Below are 24,350 nucleotides of genomic sequence, written 5' to 3' on the forward strand. Positions count from 1 at the left end.
CCACAATTACCAGCACTAGGACTAGGTACTAGTTGGGAGAATGTCCCTGGACCTCCAGTTAAGAGTATTTTAATAAACTTTGGGAAGGAAGGCAATGTTTACATTGAATGTTCATTGGGCTATAGATAGGAGGGGTGAAATAACACAAAGCAGGGAAAGTTTTGGGGTAGGAGAGAGGTACTTGATGGAGAAGTACTTACTGCTTTGGATTGCGTGGGATTAACAGTCCAGAAAGCTCATATGCAAAGGGGTAAGGGGTTCCTGGTGGTCTGCCGTGAAGGCATTTAAGTCCTAAACAGTCTTTTTATTGGTTTTATCTATAACTGTTAACTGATCAACTAATTTTCCTAAGTTTTTCCTCTCTCCATCCTTTCATTCTCTGACTCTCATAATTATAAGGGTGGTAGTGTTGTCTTTCAGTGCTGTAGATGGAACCCAGGGCTTCATGCATGCCAGGTAAGCTCTCCACCACTGAGCTATATGGATCCTTGCAATTAAATTTATGACATCTTAGACTTTTTTTTAAAAAAAAATCAGGTCTTAGGAGACATCTGGAATACTTGTTTATCATGTTGGAATAATTCAAGATATGGGTGGAGACAATATAGTATATACTAAAATATGGTTATTTAAACATGCACTATGGAGTTCAACAGACCTGTGTTTAAGTCCTCCTCTGTCACTGATTAGCACTGTGACTAAAGCTACAAAAGAAAACATGATTAGGGGCTGGGGTGTAGCTCAGTGATAGAGTGCATGCTTAGCATATACATGCTCCTGAATTCAACCTCCAGCATTGCATATGGAAAAGAAAAGACGGTCAATAATCTCATAAACCTTCTCAGTGGGACTAGAGGCTGATTTTTTTGGTGGAGGTGGGGGACAGATTCTGAGTGCTGGCCTCAAAATTGTGATTCTCCCTGCCTCAGCCTCCTGAGTCACTGGAATTACAAGTGTGCACCACCATGCCCCACTGGAGGCTGGTGCTTGAGTCTGCAGTACACAGAGCATGCTCATGTGGCAAAGGTGCAAGGGAGGCTCTATTGTCACTGGGTCCTTCTTTTAAAGTCTCACCAGGTATATAATTCGCACAATAATACTTGCCCCAGCGTATCCTAATAAATGAAACAAACTGTTGGAAAGAAGAACCCACTACCTCTTGCTCTGCTTGAGCTCCTTTGAAATTTACAGCTACTATGTATTATAGAAATTGGATGTTAGATTCCTCAAGACCATACCTCTATGCCTCCAGTACCACTTATACTGGCTACTTGCTTCTATTTGTAGAGTCCAAGTATGAATTTCATGAATAAAGCCTGCTGCTCAGTGGAGATGGATCTGCATTAGAGAAATGGCAGAACAGAGAAAGCAGGCTCTCAATTCCTTTCACCAGAGTTTAAATACCTACTCAACATTTACAGACTCTGAGGCTTCATGTGAGCTACTTAAGTCCTCTGAGCCTCAGTCATCTCAACTGTAAAATGGGGATAATAATAACATCCCTTTATGGGATATGTCTGCATTGGTTATAAGTGGTGGGAAAGTAGCTCAGAGGCAGAGCACTTGCCCTACATGCCTAAGGTCCTGAGTTTGAGCCCAGAACAACAAAAAGAAGAAAACTCAGACAAGAATGATTTAATCACTGCAAAATCTTTATTTAAGCCTCTGTTTAGGTACAAATCACAAAGAAAATGTTTACAGACGTTCACCCAACTCTTACTGTTTCTCATCCCCTCCAATTTCCTGCTTCCTTTTCTTCTTTAATTTCTTTTTTCTTTTATATATCCCACTTATCCTTTCTCATTTTCAACTATATTCCTTGCCTATCTTGTGTGTGTATGTGTGTGTGTGTGTGTGTGTATGTGCGTGCGCGTGCACGGTACTGGGGATTGAATTGAGAGGTGCTTTACCACTGAGCTATATCCTCAGTCCTTTCTGAATTTTAATCTATTATCACTTTCATTATTATTTTGGAACCCCAGGGGCACTTAATCACTAAGTCACATTTCCAGCCTTTTTTATTTTTTATTTTGAGACAGGGTCTTGCTAAGTTGCTTAGGGCCTTGCTAAGTTGCTGGGCTGGTCTGGAGCTTAAAATCCTCCTGCCTCAGCCTCCTGAGTTGTTAGGATTACAGGTGTTTGCAACCGCACCTGGCTTGACTATCTTAAACAGAGACATAGGGGAAAAAAAACCTTAGTAAAATAATGAAATCACAAAAATATATAAACACAGGTTAAGAACTTCTAGGGACAGAATGAAGAAAGGTACAAAGGAGACTCCATTATCACCTTTAGGAGTATGAAAATCTTAAACAATGATAATATAAAACTGACCTATGGCAAAGAACTCATTTTTCTTTGCCCTGAGCAGCCCAGGGGGCAGAAATAAAAACACCAGAGAGGAAAGATTTAGGGGAACTGTGTGGGGAATGAATATACAATTAAGTGAAAGGAATTGTCTTCAAAAAGGCTCCAAAGAAGAGGGCGCTAGAAACAACAGTAGAGTTCTCTAAAGAATCTCTGGAATACCCACTTGTCCTTTGCTGAGAAGAAACAAGGCACAGAAGATCCTCCTTTCTTCATTTTTTTCTATCTAAGATGCATTCCACCTTCTCTGACAAGTTTCTGTATTTTTTTATTATTTTATGCTATTTCTTCGCAGTGCTGGGGATCAAACCTAGGACCCTGTGCATGCTAGGCAAGCACTCTACCACTGAGCTACATCCCCATCCTCAAATGGTAAGTTTCTAGACAGCCTTCAAGATTCAGGTTGGCCGGGCACAATGGCACACACCTGTAATCCCAGCCACTCTAATGACTCAGGAGGCTGAGGAGGATTGTAAATTTGAGGCCAGCCTTGGCAACTTAGCAAGTCCCTAAGCAAATTAGCAAGAGCCTGTCTCAAAGTAAAAAATAAAATAAAAAGGGCTGTGGGGTTGAAGCTTAATGGTAAAGCACCCCTAGGTTCAGTTCCTACTGCCAAAAAACAAAAATTCTAGTTCAGACTATACCTATTTGATGATGCCTTCCTCAATGGAAGCTTCCCTGAACAGAGTTCTCACTTCACGGTCTGGACTCTCATAGGGCTTTGCTCAGAGTTCTACATCCACCATGACACCCGTGTTGCTTTACAAGTCTGTCCTCTGATCAGGAGCTCTCTGTGTTATGTATCCTTGGTGTTTCACACAGTGCCTGGCATATAACAGGCAATTAATAACTATGTGAGGGAGGAAAAAAAAAAGAGGCAAAAAACCAAACAAGTCCACAAGGAAGAGAAGGCTGGAGGGAGAGAGAAAACATCTGACTCAACCTTGCCTGAAATAAACTTAAAACAACTCTGGGGACAGAGACTGACAAGGAGAAAGGGCTTTTCCGTCTTCTCTGCCTTGTGCTCTTCTTTCAGCTGTTCCCTTTCACACTACAACTATCCCATTTGTGCTTCTGGCCCCTCAGTTTACCCAAAGGGAAGGAAAGAGGCCAGATAGGTCTCTAAATTCTTTAATCCCATCCCTTCAGACCACATTTCTTTTCCACTGTAGGCATCTCCTCCTGGGCCTCTTTATCTCCCCATAACACACACAATACGCTCACCTCATTGCCCTGGAGAGGTCATCAGGCATCTGGGTCACCTATGCTGTCCAGGTTCTGATGGGAGCTTCTGTCTCTCATGGAAACCAAAAGACTCTCATGGAAAGCCTAGTCTCTAGGCTGGAAACACTAGACTCAGCCTACAAAAATTGCCTAAGAAAGAATATTATGAAGAGGCATCCCAGGAATGGCAGTAGAAAGGAGCAAGTGCTAGGAAAAAGGAGAGCTGAACAGTTCCTCTCACACGCCTAAGCTCATGGATGGCCTTTCCCCATTTTCTCCTCAATCCATGGATTAGAATTTCTTTTCTAACTATCCTTCATGTATGTCTCCTATGCTTTGCTACTGGAGCTTTTGTTTTGGTTTGGTTTGGTTTTGCTTTATTTTGAGACAGAGTCTTGTTAAGTTGCATAGACTGGCCTCAAACTTACAGTTTTCCTGCCTCAGCCTCCCGAGTAGCTGGGATTACAGGTATGTGCCACTGCATCAGGCTTTGATCTTTTCTTTTTTCTTTGGTGCTGGGGATGGAACCCAAGGCTTCATGAATGATATACCATTGAGCTACACCCGCAGTGTCTACTGAAGCTTCTTAACTCTTCCCAACCAGATGCACTTCCCCTACCAAGAATCCCTAAGCCTTGTGGAATTACTCCTGGGTTGCCTATTTTACCCAACTATTCAGCTGCCTGGGCTTCCCCAACACCCTTTCCTCAGTGGAGATCATATGTACAAAAGCAGTTTATGAGTTGTAAAATACTGAATGAGAATAAAATACTATCAAGAAGCCTTCTCTGTCTCTCCTCATAATCTCTGTCCTTTCCTTAAGATATTCCTTATCCCTTCCTCCCCTGATACACTGCTGCTCCCTCTTCACCCAGCAGGTTTGGTTTGGTGCAGGGTGGGAACCAATGCTATGTGCTGTACCGTGGGGAGTGTCAGGATGCAAGCAGGCATCTCAGCCCGAGGCCTTGGCAGAGTTCCCAGGCACAGCCATCGGCCCAGGCCAGGACAATAAGCATGGATAAGGTGGGAAAGGGCATAGGTACGGTGGCTGTAGCCTCCTAATACCAGTAGCTCCCCCTGGAGCACAGCACCTGCAGCACCCACATGGGGGGAAGGCAGGGGTGCAAGGTGAGTCCAGCTATCAGTCCTTGGCTCATAAGCCTCAAAGCTCAGCAAGTCCCCAGTCTCACCCAGTCCACCTGCCACATATAGTCGTCCTCCCAGAGCAGCCATGACATGGCCAGCCCGAGGTATGCCCATTGGGCTCAAAAATGTCCCTGGTTTCTCAAGTTTGGGATCGTAGTGCAGCAATGAGCCCAGGTATTGACCAGTCCCATTACAGCCACCACTCACATACAACCGGCCCTCCAAGATGGCAGCTGCATGGGCAAAGCAGGGTGCCGGAAGTGCAGGTGCTGGCCTAAGGGAGAACAGTATATAAGATCAGGCAACCAGCATCTTCAACTCTGCTTCTATTCCAAGTCTAATTTCTCCCTGATGGCCCGCTGTCTGCTTACCTCCAGATATTGAGTTCAGGGTTATATGTTTCCACAGAGTTGAGAGCAACATCATTGTATCGTCCACCCAGGGCATAAAGTTGTCCATCCAATGCCATCAGGGGGAAAAAACTCCGAGCCTGGCATAAAGGTGCCACCTCCTCCCAGTCCTCTTGACTGGGGTCCCACCTGGGCACAGTGGGACAAGAGATGGAAAGAATGACTCTGGGAGCTTATAGTTAGTTGCATCATCAATTTCTCTCACCTGCCCACCTTGGGGCCTGCCACACCCTGCCCATTCTTAGAGGACCATACCTGAGAGTTGAAGCCAGAGTGTTGGAGTGGCTGTAGAAATCCTGTCCCCCACACACATAGAGTTCACTTCCTGCCAAGCTTGCAGCCCCATGCCGGAAACGACCTGGGGCAGGCAGGGCAGGCAGCCGCCCCCACTCCACAGTTCGTACCAGTCCCATGCCACAGTGGAAGGCCCGGGCCCACCACACTTTTCGAGATGGCTGTCTTCGGGCCATATCAGGTCTGAGCTCGTCCCCACCAATCACCACCAGTGCCCTGTCAGGTTCCCTCCGCCTCTCTTGACCTGGAACCTCAGACTCCACCATCAGCTGGTATAGCAGGTCTGGGGGCAGGGTTGGGGGTAGCCCAGCTGCCCGCACCTTCCTCAGCTCTCTGGTAGACATGCGGCCAAAGCGGACACATCGCAGCAGGGCCCTGGCCTCTGACTCCTGGGTCTCAGGGTTGGCAGCTAGCCAACACCGTGCAGCCACAAAGGCCTCAAACTCTTCTTGGACATGGAGCTCATCACTATCCAGGAGCTCAGCCAGGAAGGCAGCTGGCAAAGAAGGGAAAGCAGGGCACAAAGCCACAGCAGGCAGGTGAGTGAGGAGGTAGTGTCGGGCTTTGCTCCAGAGCCTCTCCAACCCGGGGGCTTCAGCCATGGGGAACAGGGCCAGGCATCGGGCAGGGCTGAGGTCTCGTGCCAAGGCTCTCTGACATAAAGCCAGGCAGGAAGAGCTTTGGTATTGCAGAGCAGCCTGGGCAGCTCTCAGCAGTCCTAGCCATCTTGCTCGAACAATTCCAGAGTAGGCAAAAGAGACAAGGAGTCGCAGGTCCTGGCTAGAGATGGTATGCAGAGACACCTCTGTGCCCTGGGATTCCCTCATCCCACTCAGGAGCATAGCCCCAAAGAACTCACTGCCACAGGCCAGGGCTGCTCGGTGCACTGCAGGAGAGAAGAAGCAGAGGAAGACCCAGAGTGTTACAAAGCACAATCCTGAGTTGACAACCCCAAAGTGGGCCAACCACCCAAGGCCACAGGCCAAATTATGGTGTGCACTGGAATACCACAGAAGGCCTGTTAAAATGCAGCTTTCAGTGCCCAACCCCAGGGATACTGATTTAGCAGATCTGGCCAGATTTATTAGGAAAGCAGATATGCTTTCAAGGGAGAATGCAGGATATCTTGGGGAGACACATCTTTTGGAGTAAAGTAAGAAATACATATTCAAGGGAGGATGCAGGCCATCTCCAGAGGGAGAGACAGCCAAGAAATTGAATTTTAACATTTTAAGCCTGGTACAATGGCACATGCCTATCATCCTAGCCACCCAGAAAGCTGGGACAGGAAAATGACAAGTTTGTGGCCAGCCTCAGCAACTTATCAAGACCCTGTCTCAAAATAAAAAATTAAAAAGTTTTGAGGATATAACTCAGTGATAAAGCACGCCTAGGTTCAATCCCGAGTACAAAAAAAAAAAAAAAAACCCACAAAATATTTTTGAGCACCCTGAATGAGTCTCATATTTAGTGTGGCTTCAAGATGCTTTAGTTTTTTGGTTCCAGGTGAGTTAGAAAACAAATCCTGATGGATCAAGTTATGAAGACAACGTCATAGACAGTATTTTCTATAAGGGGGCACAAAATAAACTGAACAGACCAACGTGCAACTTATATAAGTCTCTCTATATTCACAGAATAAAGTTCTTTTCTTTACAACTGCAAGAGCCAGTGCCATAATCCATTCTGTTAGATTTTCCTGGAAAAGTGGTACAACTCAAGAATGGCTATAACCCAACCCCATCTGATTGCCATCTCCTCTTGCCTAAGATTTAATGCTTAAGATTTCCCATGGGTCCCAACTTTCCTCTGTACTTCCCTCTGCTCATCTTGGTATAGTCCATGAAATCACAAAATTTGGAACATCAGTGTTCAAAATCATCAAATTCATTTACATGTTTTAAGAAAAGGAAACTGACATTAACCTGCAACAAACAATCTTGTGTACCAGTATTTTGGTTATCTGCATGGCCTTCATGACTATGAAACTGTCCTATTAACAAACATTGTCAAATATTTAACCTAAATGTCATTAAGCCTTTAAATCTAAAGTCAAGTTTGTAAGAAATTAAAAAACTAAAGAAACTAACAAAATAAAGCCATAAGGGAAAATCAGGAAATAGAACATTTTATAGGATAACTAATCTTGTTTCTTCGATATACTAAGTCATAAAAATGTGGAGAGAACACTCAGCTAAATTAAATGAAATTTAAGAGACATATGACTAAATACTGTATAGCCCTTTATTGGTTCTTGGGTTGAATAAACTAGCACATTTTAGGATCTGGGAATATATAAATGTGGACTAAGTGATTTTTTAAAAATATTTATTTTTTAGTTGTAGTTGGACACAATACCTTTACTTGTTTTTATGTGGTGCTGAGGATCGAACCCCGGGCCTCAGGCTTGCTAGGCGAGTGTGCTACCACTGAGCCACAACGCCAGCCCCTAGGTGATATTATATTAAAGAATTATTGTTAATTTTATTGGGCATGATAAAGATATTGTAGATATATGAAAAGCAGTTTTGTTTTTTGTGGTGCTAGGGATTGAACTCAGTATGTAGTACATGCTAAGCATATGCTCTACCAGTGAGCCACATCCCAGCCCAAATGTCCTTCTTTTTTTTCATCTAACCATTTATGAGAAACATGTCATAAACTTCCTTTAAACTTTAGAAAAAAATAGAGATGAAATGAGTAATAAGATGTTATTTGTTAAGTCTGCATGAAAAGTATTTGACTTTTCATCTTAATATTCTCTTTACTTTTCTATATGCTTGAGATGCTTCATAATAAAAGGGGGGAAATGGTGCTAGAAGTCCTCTCTGACAAGTCACAGAGGAGCCAAACTCTTAGTGAGGTTTATTAACTCCATGCTGTTTTGGCCCAATATGATGTATGTGCCTCTCTCAAATGGTAACTGATGTTGATATGGCTTTCCATTGTCTTTTTAAGCAGTAGGTAGTGGCCTAGCACTTCCCAAGAACGTCAGTGATAGTTTTCCATTATATATTGTCAGAGAATATCTACATTCTAAGCCACTCAGCTTCCATATCATCAATCAACCTGTAGCTCAGATCCAACTATGAAAGGGCTTACAACCATTTGTTCTTGTCACTGCCTCCTAACACTTTAAGTGAGGGGTTTCTAGACGGTGGTAGGGATATATTTAAATTTCAAGCCCCAGTGAAATTTTTTTTTTTTATGAAATTTTAAAGTCCCCTTCCATCAAGTGCTATCAGAAATGATTAAAAAAGCTTTTGGGATAGTTTTCCTTCTGGGAGTTCCAGAAACACTCTGGTCCCCAGTCATTCCTGTACCGAGCAGTAACTATATGACTTTGGACATGTTTTGGGGTCTGGTTTCTTTGTCAGTAAACTATAAGAGCTGAACTAGATAATTTCTAAACTAATTCCTTGTAACTTTGAACTTTTAAGTGTCACATCCATTTTCCAAGTCGTATGTATCTTGGTATAACTGCAGAGGAAGTAATGCAAGGCCTAGTGGAAGCTGACTGAAGAGTGAGCTTGTATTCGTGTTTTCATCAGCTAAGAACTCTTGAGTTTAATGTTCCTTATCTGCACCTAGGGGCAATGGTTTCTATCTCACTAGTTTTCAGTGAGAATTGAGAGAGATGTCATGTGTAAAAATTCCTGGTACCCTGTACTTCACTAAGTATTAGAAGAATCTGAATAATACTCAATTTATTCAACCCTACTTTACTTAGCTTTCCTAGTGACTAAAGTCAAAGTGCCATGGCCTGCTAGCCTTAAGATTCTGGAAAAAAAAAAACAGTACCAGACCTTGCTCATTAGCTGCAGAACCCTTAAGATCTGCCATGTTGTCAAGCACACTGTTGACACACTGTTTTCCACCCAATACCTCTGCCTTTTCCTGTGTACTACAGAAGATGCCAAGAAGGGCCTCTAGTTAATCTGTTTGAGTCAATCACTTTCTGCTTGTTCTACTGCCACGGATTGTACCCTTAAATCCAGCCAGCTGGCTGAAAATTCCTTGTTAGTGAGCAGGAAAAAACCCAGAGCCTGAAGGGTCATTTTAAATCTATCCGGACGCCTTGGCAAAACAACTGTACTGCGCACGCGCAGTTCTTGGTGACTGGCTGAGCGCCAGACGTCACCCTGGAGAAATTCTGACAGCAGTACCAAAATCGCTGTGGTGGAGTTCAAACCACCTGCTGCTTGCACACCATTTCTGTAGCATCTGCACCTGCAGCCATGTAATGCCCCACAGGCCCTCACCCCGCAACCTGTAGCCGTCTGCCTCCAGCTCCAGGTCACACCCGACGCCCTCTCGGTACAGAAGCTCTATGCTGCGCAGATTCTCTCTCAGCTCCTCTGCCTGGCTGAGCTTCTTTTCTTCTTCCCCGGCGTTTCCTGGTCCCTCGCATCTCCGCTGTGCCGCGGCCTTTACCCGGGGCGCCCCCAAAGCATCGGCCGCAGCCAGCACATCCTCCAATGAGGCGGGGCCCAGCACCCCCTCATAGGCAAAGGTCAGCACGGCCTCCCAGCCCCCCGGGGCCACATCCAGGCTGAAGCCAAGCCGCGGCGCTCCGCCGCTCAGCAGCCTGTCTCGGAAGAGGCTGCTGACTGCGGCCAAGATCACCCGGTGCACACCATACACCCGCCCCCTGACTGTCACCTCCTCGTCTAACAAGAGCCTGTGTTCCCGCAGCCTCTGGGCTTCTGCGAAGAACTGGCTCGGATGCTCCTCACTACACAGTCCCTCCAGCTTGGCTGTGTCTCCATCGTCCTCATCCTCTTCCTCTTCCTCTTCCTCTAGGAACAAAGCGGGGGAAGGAAGGTTCCCTGGGACCAGGGATCTGGGGCCATGCTCTTGCAGAGGAAAGGACAGTAAATCAGGATCCTCATCTGGGGAAGAAGGCCAGGAGTTTCTTTCAGCGGGCAAAGGGTGTCCAAAACCGTCCTTCTGGAGGGGAAGAGAGACGGGCTGCAGGTCCGAGGGATGATGTGCTGTGTCCAAGAGGCTCATGGCCTAGGTCTGCTGGATTGCTGCAGGTGAGCAGACAAGAGAGAAGGTCATCTTAGCTGTATCCAGAGAGACCAGAGGTACCATGTCTTCACCTCATGGAACTGTCAGTCCCTCCCCTGTTCCAATCTCCCACCCCCACCCTAAGGTGACACTCAAGTCTAGAGTAGTGGGCTAACCACTGCCAAGCATGGGGTTTACCCAGTGTAAGGAGCATGCAAGAAATGTAAAGATCCAAGACCAGGGACCCAACCCCTCCCATCTTGCCCCCGTTCTTTTAGTTCCCATTAGGAGACACCAGCCTTCTATTTGCTCTCTCACTTGAGCACTCTCTCTACTTGGGACTGCTGTGTGCACAGGGAACTCACCCTTGTCCCAGTCAGTAGCCCCACCTGGCTAATTATAGCTGGTACAAGAGGGCTAAAGGCTGGGCTCCCAGTGCCCAAACTCTGACACCCAATCTCCTGGGTTCTGTCCTGAGATGACTCCCCTACCCTTCCACCTGTAAGTCACTAGGAGGTGCTGAGTGAGGGGAATTTGGAAGCCAAGGAGCATGTGGGCATCTGGTAAAGTGAGCCAGGCCAGAGGGTTGTGGCCACCCAGTGGGCTGTAGAGTAGGAGGCTGAAGAGTCTGGACTACACTGAGTTGGACAAGAAGAGTGATTTAAGTTAGTCCTGGGCTTTGACTTATGACTCTTCAGTGCATGATAAACTTGGGACCCTGGAGCAAACAATACTGATATGAAACGCAAACAGCCTGGCCTGGTTTGCACAGGGCAAAGGAGAAAGGGTTAGTGAAGTGATGGGGGTCAGTGTTACATGACTAGGTGCCTCACCTTGGCAGAGCAGAGCTTCTTCTGTATTCCAAGGTGAGATCCCAAAACCTAGCACTGTGTTTTTGGAAGACTCTAACCTGGACCACTGGAATGAGGACAAAACAAGGGGAATGTGTGGGGGACCAGTGTCCTGGGCTGGGTATACACAGGTATTCCCAGTGTTTGAGGAGGCATACCAACAGCTACTCCCTTCTTTCTCATCCTGAGATTGAATGCTTGGTTGAAAATCCTAAAACAGGATAATCACCAGTTATGGGTATCATCCTGGGGAAAGAATTTAGGAAGAGGATTGAAATGTATTTCCCTTCCCCTCTCTAGGGAGTTAGGATGGGCCAAAGGCTGCTAGGGGTGGATGCCCTCATCTATAGAAGGGCTGGCCCAATCTTGATAGGCTGACCAAAGAAGCAGACTTATCAAGGGAAAGAAATGATTCAGGTGAGTGGGCTCTTATGGGGGTGGAATGGGAAGGTGATTTTACCAATACTGCATTCCCTCCAACTTCTGGAGTTGTCTCTGTTTCCCCATTTACAGCCCTCATACCCTGGTAACCATTCCTTGGGTAAGTCTAATCCTCAGGCCACACTCCCCAAAATGGGTTGACTTAGAGAGGCAACTCTTGGTAACTAGGCTAGGGAAAGGGAAGATAATGACCAGTTTCTATACCCTTTTTCCCAGACCGTCTGGGACTACCTGTAGCAAAACAATGCGGCCAGCATCTTAAGCCATCATCAGTAAGTGGAGGAAATACATTTCAGAGACATACCTCTAGCTGCCCTCTGGTTGTCATCTGCCTCTAAGGACAGGGACTTTGGATCCAGCTATGAGTGGTATGACAATTCTACAGTCCCAGGATATCTGTGCCACAATCAACAATTCCTGGAGGCTCTGTGTGGCTCCACCATGGTAAGAAAGACCCATGCCCCACAGAGAACTCTCAAAGATAGGAAAAAATCTGCTGTCTGAGCCACCACTCACTTCCATTAAAGCCTGGGACTTCCCTCCTCCCCCAAATCCTTCCTGTCACCATGTTCCTGGTTGCAGAGCTGTCATGGCATTTCAGTCATGTCTGTACAGTCTCAGCCAGAGGACAGCATGACTTCCACCTCTGCAGAGAAGTCCTGTGCCAAGCCACACTCTTGAGAAGATGATCCAGATAATTTCCGGGCCAGGACCGGCAAGACGCCAGAACACTTTGGCTGGGTCATGAGGATCATGTTAAGACTGGAGCTCACGATTTCCAAAGTAGGGTATGTAGGTTGATGAGAGACTTTGTTCCAGAGAACGTAGAGGATACTTCTGAGCAATGGAGAAGAGAGCTGGAGAATTAGTGTGCACTGAAATGACCTCCTCCCTCACTTCTTTGCTCCATGGATGTGCTATGTGCTCATCATCTGTGGTGTCATATTCTATCTGCTTTTGCCTTGGATGACTGCTCAGGCAGACACAAGTATGAGCTCAGAGCTCTGGGAAGTAGGAAGCGATTTAGGGAACAAGGCCTGAATGAATGAATTCTCATTCCTACCCAGGGCTCACATGGCTCATCATCCTGTTCTTGGCCTCAGTCACTAAGATTAGCACCTTGCCTATCACAGGCATCTCAGCCAATGGCAAAGTAAAGGCTGGTGAGTCTGTTGTGACTGTTATCTCTCAGAGCCCCCAGTCCTGTTAGGAATCTCTGAGATCACAGACCAGCTCTTCCTTTCTCTTCTCCTAGGTGGCACATATTTCTTCATCTCATATAGCCTGGGTCGGTCCAGAGCCTGGCATTTCCATGGGGATCATTTTTGCTTCTGCCAACACTGTAGCTGTGGCTAGGACACTTTGGGATTTGGGTAATGCTGATTCTTTCCCTCTTTGTACTTCTGTCTCAAGTCTGTTGTATTGGAAGGTCTTACCTTGCACTGTGACTCCAGCTTGGGCAAATCTTTCAAATCACATAAGGGGGCATCAACTCAGCCAATAAACATTCTATGATGTGTGCATTCTGCCTTTCCAGAAACACTGGGTACAGCAGCTAAACATAGATCCAGAAGATAAGCTACTGGTGGTTGGTGTGATGACTGTGACTATTCTTCTGAGAGTGACACTGGTCTGTATGAGTGGGAATCTAAGGCAGGTGCCAGAGAATTGAGGTTGGTGAGGAGGCTGAGGGAATGACAGTGAGAACTGGATGGGGCTACAAGAGGCTAAGGAGCAATGGGGAAATATGTGGGATTGTATGTGGGGGGCAAAAGCAGCTGCAGCTGAATAGGCCAAGTTAAATAAGGAGAAGGAGCTGGTGAAGCAGATTCCCATGGACAGTGACCTGAAATTGGATGGTTTTGCTGGGAGAGACTCTATATCACAGCTCCTCAAGGGGAAAGAAAAGAGGCCTTATTCTGAGGATCTGTTGGGATGAGTGTTGAACAAGAGTGGGGGTGGGGGGAGGACAGTAGATAAGAAATATTATTTACTATTCCCGGATGTTTACAATTTTAAGATCCACCCCTCTGGCGTGGGGAGGGATAACTTGCAGTTTGAGGAAAAAAAATAAAAGGATGGCCATTTTGCCAGGACTCCTTTCTGGGAAAAGGTTGGTGGGAAAGGGAACTATAGAGTTGAGAGGAGCATTAAGCTAGGATGAGGAAAGTGAGGAGGGGGAGGAGATATCCCTCCCCTTCCATTCACATTTTTGCCTTTCTTTTGTCAGGTCCAAATTATTTTCTTCTTCCTGATTCTCTTCTCATTCCTGGGGACACTCCTCTGCTGAGACCTCAGTCAATAAGCCTCTAGCTTCTTTGGGTAGAAGGGTGAGACAGTAGGAAGGTGGCTGAGAAATTAAAGGGAATGAATGCCTCAGAAAGTCACCTCCCCTTGGATCCCAGAAAAGTCTCAGAAAAGACCCTTGAATTCCAATTATCTTTGTCACTTGCAAATTGATCATCAGACCAGTCAGAGTCATCTAAGTCCTTGGATGAGTTAGGAGGCAAAATTCCCTCCTTTCTAGCCTAACAAGTCACTGACTCACTGGGAAGGGGGTAATGAGGATCCTAGCTGAGTGAAGGGAGGTCAGTGACTCTCCTTGCTGTTCTTTCAAATAGGAAATATTTTCTTAGCAAATGTGGTCCCATAATGGCATGGTCCAGAGGGCAGTTTGAGGGGCACTTTGTCTATATTCTTCCCTTTAGCTCCTGGAGTCCTGGCTGGGGCCAGTCCTCTGGGAACCTCAAGGTAAGAGGCTATCCAGGATAGGGGTGCATTCCTTCTCATCCTTCTCTCCACGAATGGTCCAACTTTTGTTCTTAATACCATGCTATGATTATTCCCAAGGGAGATAGTGTGAACCATACTCTTCAATTTGGGCATTTGGCACCATCAAGAAAGCCTTCTACCTGCCTTCTGTGCAGAATGACCTAGAGCCCTGGTTTCTACCTCCCCAGAGGATTAGGGTATAAGTGATTATGCACTCATCACTCACATTAAAAGTAGTATACAGCTGGGCATGTTGGCACAGTCTGTGATCCCAGAAACTCAGGAGGCTGAAGCAGGAGTATCATAAATTCAAGACCAGTCTTAGCAACTTAGGGAGACCTTTTCTCAAAATTAAAAAAGGGGTGGGGACTGGGAATATAGCTCAGTGGAAGAGCACTCTTGGGCTGTACCCTTACTGGCCCACAAAGAATAGAAAAAAGTGCACAGGCAGTTATCTTGTGGTACCAGCCCTTACCTCTTCTCCCTATGACTCTGTTAGTGAATTGTATGATGTTCTTTGATAATTAAATTTACTCCTGCTACCCCTAGGCATATACTTCTGCTCCCCCTTTTGATACTGGAGGTATCTACCTAACCAGACCTACTGCTTTGGGGTAGAGTTTTCTTCTTATAAAGGAATGTCTAATCTGAATCGCATTTTTCAAGCTTCCATATGATTTGAGATGCTTTAGGAAATAGGACTGACGTGGGTGTGTGGAATAGGAGCTGCCTGGGGCTGGAGTGCCCACATGGCTGGGATTTCAGCAGTTGTAAGACCAAAGGTCCTGCCTCTCCCAGAACAGTATTGCATGCCTATAATTCCAGCAGCTCTGAAGGCTGAGGTAGGGGGATTGCAAGTTTAAAGCCAGCCTCAGCAATTTAGCAAGACCCTAAGCAACTCAGAAACACCTTGTCTCTAAATAAAATATAAAAAATGGCTGGGACTTTGGTTCAGTGGTTAGGTGCCCTGGTTTCAATACCTGGTACCCCTCCACACACACACACAAAAAAAAAAAAAAAAAAAAAAAAAAAAAAAAAAAAACCAGAATGAAGTCTACAGCAATGAGGAAGGTGAGCAAGCAGATAGCCTCATGAAGGCTCTTCCTTCTTGTCATAGCTTTCCCCCCAAAAAAGCCAATGACTGAGTACAGTTTATCCTAGGGAGGGTCCCACATAGGAGAATAAGAGCCCACTACTCTAAAGAGTCAGGAGAGTGGAAGCACAGAGGGAAGAGTTGAAGGAGCCTAGGTGTCTTAATAGGAAGAAAGGATAGAAGGAGTGAGGTGTGCTAAACCTCCTGGAAATGGGAAGGGAAAAGACCGTTGAGAGGCAGATAGAAGACTGGCACCATTTTCATACTTTGCCTTGATTTACAGGTAGACTTTAAATTTTGCTGTTTGAACTTGGACCATCTCCAGAACACCAGCAAGTCACTGTCACCTCCATTTTTTTAAGTCACTATCTAACTCCTTGGTACTGAGAAATTAGCCCACTTTTGCTGTTCTTCCTCCCAAAATTATACTCTTGGGATGGCCCTGTCTACCACATTTTCTCCTTTCTCCCCTAAGCCTCTTACCAAGATACCAACTAAACTGGAAGACAATGGGGGCTGAAATAAAGCAGGAAAGGGCAGAGGACAGAGTGGCACTGAGGATTCCAGCTGACATTAGGAGGCTGAAGGCAGACTCCATGCTCATGGTCTGAGAAAAAAGGCATGAAATCAATGCACTTTGGTACTGGGGATTGTCCACCAGGCGACCAGCACGCTGGTTTCATTAAAGAGGTTCGTGGCATAGAAGTTAACTAGTGAGATCAAAATAAAACACACAGACTCAATTACCTTTTTCTATGACCAGGTCCAAGACGGCTCTCACCTCGAACCACCCTGTGGGGCAGCAAGGCTTACTCAGGGCTAGCAGGAGAGAGAGAGAGAGAGCACGCCAGGGAGTGGCCTTTTATTGGGGAACAAGAAATTCAGGGGAAAATTCCATCCAATGAAGGTCGAGGGGGGCAGCATTCCAAGGTCAGGGTCAGTGATTGGCCTAAGGGTCAGTGGTCAGTCACACCCCCACACAGACAGGCTCTCGCACCTGGAGAGGGTGGGGATAGCTCCGACACAGTTTGGCCAGAACGCCTCACACCCAATCCAGGAGGAGCCCCATCACATGCGAGAATGGCTTCCTACAGGATTGAACCTTCCGGCATGCCTAACCTGTGAGCCACATCCCCAGTCCCTTTTATTTTTTATTTTGAGACAGGTTCTCCCTAAGTTGCTTAGGGTTTCACCAAGTTGCTGAGGCTGGCTTTGAACTTATGATCCTTCTGCCTTATCCTCCTGAGTTGCTGGGATTATAGGAGTGTGCCACATTGTCCCACTAATTATAGATGTGCCCCTCCGTTTCATTCTTATTGGTGAGTGCCCTCTCCTCTCAACTCCCTCCCCACTCTACTCCGGACACTGTTAATTACCTTTTCTCTCATGACTCCCAGAGCCCTAACTCTGGTTTCTAGGGCCTAATGCTTAAGCCTCTTTTCTATCTCTCCAGTCCTCAAAATAAATGAAACTTGTCTCCTAACATGGTAGTGGGTGTTGGTACATGTGTGCAAGGGAATGAGGAATTGAGAACAGGGAAAGGGAAACCAGAAGACAATGTCTTCAGCTCTCTAGATCTTGATCCCACGACACTAATTTGGAGGCTGACCTTTCGTCACTCTCAAAGCCGAGCTGAATGCCATTGCTCCCATCATCTCCAACTGTTTCCTCTACTCCTATGCCCTTATCAACTTCACTTCCCTTACCCAGTTGCCTGGTTAATATGGACGGGTGTTAGGGTCAGGTCCAGGGCTGGCAGAACTGATTAACTTGGACTATCTCCAGATGTTCCTTTAGCACCTAACCACTGAAACAAAGTCCCAGCCATTTTTTATATTTTATTTACAGACAGAGTATTTCTGAGTTGCTTAGGGTCTTGCTAAATTTCTGAGGCTGGCTTTAAACTTGCAATCCTCCTACCTCCGCCTTCAGAGCTGCTGGAATTATAGGAGAGAATCCTTGGGTGCATGAGTGGTACTGCAAGGGCTGATACCCTTCCTTCCACTGGTACAGTCCTTGACTCTCCCTACTGGGCTCTTTACCCTGCCTGCTCATCATGTTCCTCCTTACTTGGTGGGCTACACTCATTGTTGTGCTATTTGTCCTTTTGCCACTGCTCCATATGTTTTACAAGAAACCTGGTGAATGACTGGGCAGGTGGTGAGTGAGGAAGTGAGCTACAGCAGGAGGCTGACCCCCATAAGAAGCCCAGAGCTATCACCATCAAGTCTCTATTTCTGCTTCTACCTGACAAGCAATGCCTTACCTTTAATCCTTATTTACCACTCCTTCCTTTGTGCAGATGTGAACTGGAGCTCTTAAGTCAGGTGGGCACCTATCACATGGCATTGTCCTATTCATGAGCCTGACCAATGTGCAGGACCATCTTAAGAACTTCTGGTAAGGGAATCTCTAGGGTAGCGGTTGAAAACTGATGGTCATGAACTGGATATGCAAATGAGGTTTGTTCAAAGGGCACAGCATTCACAATTTTCAAAATATATTGCCAACATTTAAGATCCAGGCTTGTTAATTCTGGGCCTCCAACCTACATGATGTACTTTGCCGGAACCGATAGCTGCTGTCCCTGGAGACAAGGCATGTACTTTTCAGTTTGCCACAGTTCCTACTTAATTCACATTATTCTTTATTATGTCACAGGTTCCTGTAGACTTTTGAGTTCTTAATCCTTGCTCTAGACATAAAGGAAATCAGCTTTCTAAATTCTGAGCAGGGCAGTAGAAGAAAAGAAAGGAACAGAATTCTAGAGGAACAAAAAGGTGACAGAAGAGATGAGTTCCCTAAGAAAGGATGGTTTCATGACAAGACAGAAGCCACAAGAGTGAGTTCCCAGCTTCCACCATCATGCCATGAGATGGAGAAGCATCTCTAACACCCTTTTATTTTGCCCTAAAATTCTAAAATCCCTCAATGGGTGGGGAAGAGTCAAGCATTATTCTCAACATTATACCTTCCTTCCTTTCTATAGGCCTCAGTGCCTGGTGCTAACCCATCCCCCATGCCCATTGAATGTCCAGCACAGGTGAATTCTGTGAGAGCCTTACCAAGAACATGAGTCCCATGATCTGTGGGAATGTGCCCTCTGTAGAATAGAGAAACAAAAAAGAGGTGGAGAGAATGACAAGGGAGTGAACACAGAGAATGTAAGAACTGTGAGAGGAGAGCAGAAGGGTACTTTAGAGGCAGTGCAGTCCTCACCACATTTCTATTTCCCCTTATTAGGAGCCCCATGCCATTCAAGAGTCTGAGAATCATGTCAACTGGCTGAATGTCTGGAAGATTCATTCTGCCTATACAGTCATATCCACCTGCAAGTTTCATTCTGGGACCCAGAGTCTCTGCAAGTCAGCTGGATTAACTGGATCATTTTTTGTCCTTCCTTTCCCTACCTCTCCCCCTTCTTTCCTCACTGCCCCTCCATTCAGGTCTCAGGTAGACTAAAACCCAACATTCTGGTCTTTGGGTGTAAGCACAATTGGCAGAAGATGCCTGTATCTGCTGTGGAGTACTATGTAGGCATTCTATAGTAAGTGTGGGATAGAGAAGCAGAAGATGGACATAGAAAGGGTCAGAAATGAATGAGAATGAAAAGGCATATAATCATGATGAGCCTTGTTTCCCCCAGCTTACCAGCAGTGCCTACATAGTACAGGAAAAGTACACCTGTTTCAGCTCTTTCTCCTGTATTTGTTTTTATTTCACACACCTCCCTCCTCAAAAGTGATGCTTTTGAGGGTGAGCCTTCTGGGTCCTGCAGTGTGGCAGAGCCTACAGAAACCGGAGCCTGAATCTGCGAGTTTCTGGAAACCTTCAGGGACACTTCAAATCTACAGAGTAGAAACTATCCTGCCTCAGATCCACATGGCTAGATGGGAAGACACACAAACAAAATGAAAAAACAAGGGAATAAAGTGCCCCAAACAACCAAGTTGCTCCCATAAGAGAATCCATCGAAGAAATGTCAGAGAAGGAGTTCAGGATGTATTTAGTAAAACTGTTCTACGACTTAAAGAATTATATAAGAGAGCAGGAGTTATGCAGTAAAATAACAGATTCGCTTCAGGAGATGAAAGATCACTTCTGTAAAGATATATTAGAGGTCCTGAAAAGAAATAAAGAAGAAATCCTTGAAGTGAAGGAATCACTAAACCAACTTAAAAGTTCAATGGAAAGTATCACCAACAGACAAGACCATTTGGAAGATAGAACCTCAGGCAATGAAGACAAAATATATAATCTTGAAAATAAAGTTGACCCCACAGAGAAGATGATAAATTGTGTGACATTCCTTCACCCAGACACCATGCCTGAACAGCAACTGCTAAAGCCAACTGAGTGGAGCTACTGTGACTACTTCTGGGCTGATAAGAAGGATCCCCAAGGCAATGGCACGGTGGCTGGGTTTGAACTGCTGCTCCAAAAGCAACTGAAGGGCAAACAAATGCAGAAAGAAATGTCTGAATTCGACCGAGAGAGGATAAAGATTGAAGAAGAATATGCAAAGAACCTGGCTAAGCTCTCTCAGAACTTCTTGGCTGCACAGGAGGAAGGCTCCTTGGGAAAAGCCTGGGCCCGGGTGAAGAAGAGTCTGGCAGATAAAGCAGAGGTTCATCTCAAGTTCTCCACCAAGCTTCACAGCGAGGTAGAGAAGCCCCTAATGAACTTTCATGAGAACTTCAAGAAAGACATGAAAAAGTGTGACCACCATATCGCTGACCTCCGCAAGCAGCTCACCAGCCGCTGCGCGTCGGTGGAGAAGTCCTGGAAAGCCCTCACAGAGCGGCAGAGAGACCTGGAGATGAAGACCCAGCAGCTGGAGATCAAGCTGAGCAACAAGACAGAGGAGGACATCAAGAAGGCATGGAGAAAGTCCACACAGGCTGGTGAGGACCTCATGCGTCGTGTGGACCTCTACAACCAGGCCCAGTCCAAGTGGTTTGAAGAGATGGTGACCACCACTTTGGAGCTGGAGCGGCTGGAGGTGGAGAGGGTGGAGATGATCCGGCAACATCTGTGTCAGCACACACAGCTGCGGCATGAGACAGACATGTTCAACCAAAGCACAGTCGAGCCTGTGGACCAACTGCTTCAAAAAGTGGACCCGGCCAAAGACAGAGAGCGGTGGGTCAGAGAGCACAAGACGGGCAACATTCGCCCCGTGGACATGGAGATCTAGACACGCCTGTGCGGCCCCGGGGGTCCTGCCCAGGAGAGGGGCTGGGGGTCCTGTGGAGAGGGGGAGGTGGCTCCCGGTGGGTGAAGCTGCCCTCCCACACACTCTCCTGTCCACTGAGGAGAGAGGAGAGAGCTGGCAATTCCAAAAGGGTGATCTGGATGGCTCAGCTGGGGAATCCCAAATATTCCCAGGCCAAGAAGACAGACCTGCAACCCCGCCCTTGTCTCCAAGACTGAAGCCCCCCCCCAAACCCCGTGCCGTGCTTGTTGCTCTGAGAACAAACTGAGGCTGGAACTTTGTGGTCCCTGCTGAGTTCCATAGGGGTGGACGTCACACACTTGTGCCCTTGGATGCCCCAAAGCCCATCCTCCAGCTGGTCCCTTTATCTCTGGGGCTTTGGAAGATCAGGGAAGAGCTGTCTCTGCCTCCAAGCTAATATTAAGAACAGAATCATGGATAGAAGGCGCCGTCAGCTCAGCCTGCACCTAGAATCCTTTACGGCCCTCTCTCTATTTTTCTCATTGCGTTCTGGGAGCCCAAATCTGGCTTTTCTTGGCCACTTTTCATCCCCATGGGTCTTGGGAAGGCCTGTTTTCTGTCTTCCCAGACCAACCCTGCCCAGAGAGGTGAGGATGGAACTACCTCATTCAGCAAATTAGCCCCAAGTCGGAGCATTGATTCATGGTTCCTATCAGACCAGGCATCATCTCTGAAGTCTTTGGAAATCCCAATCAATCCATTCCTCAGCTGCTTTCTCAAGGCAGTCCCCACCCCCACCCTACCACCCCTGCCCATCTCACTAGAGGGAGCTTTCCAAAGTTCTCTGCCAGGGAGATCTCCTCCTGCTGTGTGCATGTCCAAAAGCTTTGAGAGATGGAGATGAGCCAGAAACCACATGGGTCTGTCTCCCATGGTGTCCTGTCCAACACTGGGCTATCCTGACCCCGGCTCTCCCAGGCTGCCCACCAAAGGCTTAATAGGGCTAGGTCAGTCCCATATGAGAGACAGGTTAGGGCAAGTCTTTGTCAGACTCCATCTGCTTATGCAAGATAGGGTTTGGACTGCTGTCCCTTGTATGTGCATTGCAGACTCTCTTTGCTATCCAGGCATGCCCTGCCACCTGGGCCTCCAGCTCCTCTGAACTTTCCAGAGCCCTGCACAGAGCCCTCGCTTGGTGCCAGTACCTCCTTTCCCTTTGTCCATCTTCCCTAGAGAAGCCTGAGCCAAGCGTGACTCTTTTCAGCACTACCCCTGGGTTCAGCCAGCCACTTTCTTTCTCGACTACAGCAAACACCATCTACCCCATCTTAGCCTAGAGAACCAGCCTGAGGAGGCTGGGAGAAAACAATTGACCCAGTGAGCAAGGAACAGCTCCTAGCCAGAAACCCCTGCCCTGAGAGCCCACCTTTCTTCATCTTTCCCATTGATGGCTTTCGGCTTGACCCTTCCGTCTTCCATGGGGGCAGAATTCTACCAGCATAATTCATGGATCTTTCCCTCTGTTTTACATTGCTAATAATGGATGTTGATCTTGAATCTTTCAGCATCTCTTCCATTGAATTAGAATGGCTTTCTCATAGTTTATTTTAGAAAGATATTCAATATACTAAAAAAAAAAAAAAAAAGTGATGCCTTTGACTACAACTATGGTGTCTGCCTCTTAAGGATGCCAGGAAGGTTAAGTTTGGCTGCCCAATATCAGTCTCAAGGTGAGTCAAAACAGGTGGGCCTAAGAGAAAGATTAGGTGTGGGAGTATAGAAATTGTCTTTCAAAAGCGGTGTGAGAGGGCTGGGTGCAGTGGCACACACCAGTAATCCCAGCAACTTGGGAGGCTGAGGCAGGAGGATCATAAGTTAAAAGCCAGCCTCAGGGGTGGGAGGGGAAAGGGGCAGGCATGGGGTTAGAAATGATGGTGAAATGTAATGGACCTTACTATCTAAAGTACATGTGTGAAGACACATGAATATACTTTGTATACAACCAGAGATATGAAAAACTGTATTCTATATGTACTAAGAATTGTAACGCATTCCGCCGTCATATATAAATTAAAAAATTAATAAAAAAAAAAAGCCAGGCTCAGCAACTTAGTGAGACCCTATCTCAAAATTTAAAAAGGGCTGGGGCTGTGGCTCAGTGGTTAAGCACCCTTGAGTTTCATCCCTGATACAAAACAAAAACAAAACAAAATATGCAGTCTGGGAGGTAAGAGAACATATCTAGAGTTAATAAGACTGAAGAGAATTGGGAGCCAGGATATAAAAATGTGAAAGAAATGACTTTTCCTTTGAAGAGCCTACCAGTATGTTTAGTTCCCCTGAAACTTTAGGGTATGGGGAAAGTTTTAATATTTATCTAAATTCAGGGGGGAGAGATTTGGATTAAAATATATAAAGTAGCAGGATAAACTGGAGTGGTGATATCACCCAATTCTAGAGTAGGGTTTCTAACAGTACCCCAATTCTAATAATACTGCATATCTTATTCTTGGAATGTCCTCACTGAATAGGTGGATGCAAGCAAAGATGTAAAAAGATATTTTCTTTTTTGTTTTACCTCATCATTTCCCAGTAAATCCAGGGTATTTGGATGACACAGGAAGCGACACTCAATAGTAACTCCTTCTAAAACAGGTTCTGTTTTAGGGAAAACAGAGTTGAAGAGTGGAGAAGAGAAGCAGGCACCTAGAAAAGTAAATAGAAAGGGGAATGTGGCTAGTCAATGGGATAAGAAGCCATATAACATTTCTCTGGGATAGCAACAATTCTATTAAGGAGTTTTGATACTGAGTTAGGAGCACTTGTACAGCTGGATAAGAAAGTATTTTCATTCTTTTCCTCTCTTTTTGGGCAGTATCCTTACACCAGCAGCCTCAAACCACATTCCAGTCCAAGCAGGGCCAGTGGACAGAGGATGTGTCCTAACTCAATGATAAGAGTAGGTAGGGGGTCTCTAGCTCCTGAAAAAACACCAACTCTCCAGGTTCCAGAAAACAAGAAAGGGAAGTTAGCTATTTAAAAATAGGAGGAAATAAAGAAAAGCAAAATAAAGCAGAAAGGGCTAGAAAATACACTCTGCATTGACAAAACACACAATGTCCTCCTCCCACCCCTGAGGCCTTCATGCTCTACTGTCTTTTTCAGTCTCAAGAAAAGGTGCATGCCTATAATCCTAGAGCCTTGGGAGACTGAGGCAGGAAGATCATAAATTCAAGGTCAGCCTCAGCAATTTAGCCTTAAGCAACTTGGTGAGACCTTGTTTCAAAATAAAAAATAAAAAGAGGTTGGGGATGTGGCTCAGTGGTAAAGCACTCCTGGGTTCAATAAATAAATAAAATTAAAATAATAAATAAGCAGGAAGGCTGCTTATCTCCTCTCCTCTTATCTTTATAGGGCTGACTCTGAAGATCCCCTATCTAGTGACATGCAAGGAAAAAATAGACTCAGTGTCTTTTTTTTTAATATTTACTTTTTAGTTGTAGTTGGACACAATACCTTTGTTTTATTTATTTATTTTTATGTGGTGTTGAGGCTCGAACCCA

At 45.9% G+C, this 24,350-nt stretch overlaps 2 protein-coding genes and 1 long non-coding RNA gene across 6 annotated transcripts; 2 read left to right on the forward strand and 1 right to left on the reverse strand.

Annotated features, from left to right (window-relative positions):
- Window positions 1-1,652: 1,652 nt before the first annotated feature.
- Window positions 1,653-10,512, reverse strand: Klhl33 (kelch like family member 33). Its single transcript, XM_046461066.2, has 4 exons — window positions 9,704-10,512; window positions 5,403-6,327; window positions 5,109-5,276; window positions 1,653-5,011 (listed from the first exon to the last, which is right to left on the reverse strand). Exons 1-4 carry the CDS (start codon window positions 10,452-10,454, stop codon window positions 4,459-4,461), a joined length of 2,397 nt encoding a protein of 798 aa, XP_046317022.1. The 5' UTR covers window positions 10,455-10,512; the 3' UTR covers window positions 1,653-4,458.
- Window positions 9,593-13,831, forward strand: LOC124104256 (uncharacterized). 4 transcript variants are annotated; one of them, XR_006855392.2, is made up of 3 exons: window positions 9,593-10,480; window positions 11,606-12,909; window positions 13,002-13,831. It is a non-coding gene; the product is annotated as an uncharacterized LOC124104256 (long non-coding RNA). The 4 variants fall into 4 exon arrangements; XR_006855391.2 differs by having other exon boundaries at window positions 11,606-11,722; window positions 11,963-13,831; XR_009228381.1 differs by having other exon boundaries at window positions 9,593-9,758; window positions 10,245-10,480; window positions 11,606-13,831.
- Window positions 13,832-15,555: 1,724 nt separating this feature from the next.
- On the forward strand, window positions 15,556-22,694 carry LOC131423139 (growth arrest-specific protein 7-like). The gene has a single exon (XM_058584658.1). The coding sequence runs from the start codon at window positions 19,591-19,593 to the stop codon at window positions 20,806-20,808; it is 1,218 nt and encodes a 405-aa protein (XP_058440641.1). The 5' UTR covers window positions 15,556-19,590; the 3' UTR covers window positions 20,809-22,694.
- The last annotated feature ends 1,656 nt before the right edge of the window (window positions 22,695-24,350 follow it).

This window comes from Marmota monax, unplaced genomic scaffold (genome assembly GCF_021218885.2).
Source record: "Marmota monax isolate L192 unplaced genomic scaffold, Marmota_monax_Labrador192_F-V1.1 WCK01_AAM20220418_F8-fsc00001, whole genome shotgun sequence".
In the NCBI taxonomy this organism is placed as follows: domain Eukaryota; kingdom Metazoa; phylum Chordata; class Mammalia; order Rodentia; family Sciuridae; genus Marmota; species Marmota monax.

What these genes read in the sequence shown, in the direction of transcription:
- Klhl33 (XM_046461066.2), bottom strand. Translation starts at nt 10,454, where the DNA reads ATGAGCCTCTTGGACACAGCACATCATCCCTCGGACCTGCAGCCCGTC. An exon ending in AGACGGCTACAGGTTGCGGG is followed by an intron (nt 6,328 to 9,703) that starts GTGAGGGCCTGT and finishes TCTCTCCTGCAG; the next exon opens with TGCACCGAGCAGCCCTGGCC. An exon ending in CCTGAACTCAATATCTGGAG is followed by an intron (nt 5,012 to 5,108) that starts GTAAGCAGACAG and finishes GTTCTCCCTTAG; the next exon opens with GCCAGCACCTGCACTTCCGG.
- LOC131423139 (XM_058584658.1), top strand. Translation starts at nt 19,591, where the DNA reads ATGTCAGAGAAGGAGTTCAGGATGTATTTAGTAAAACTGTTCTACGAC.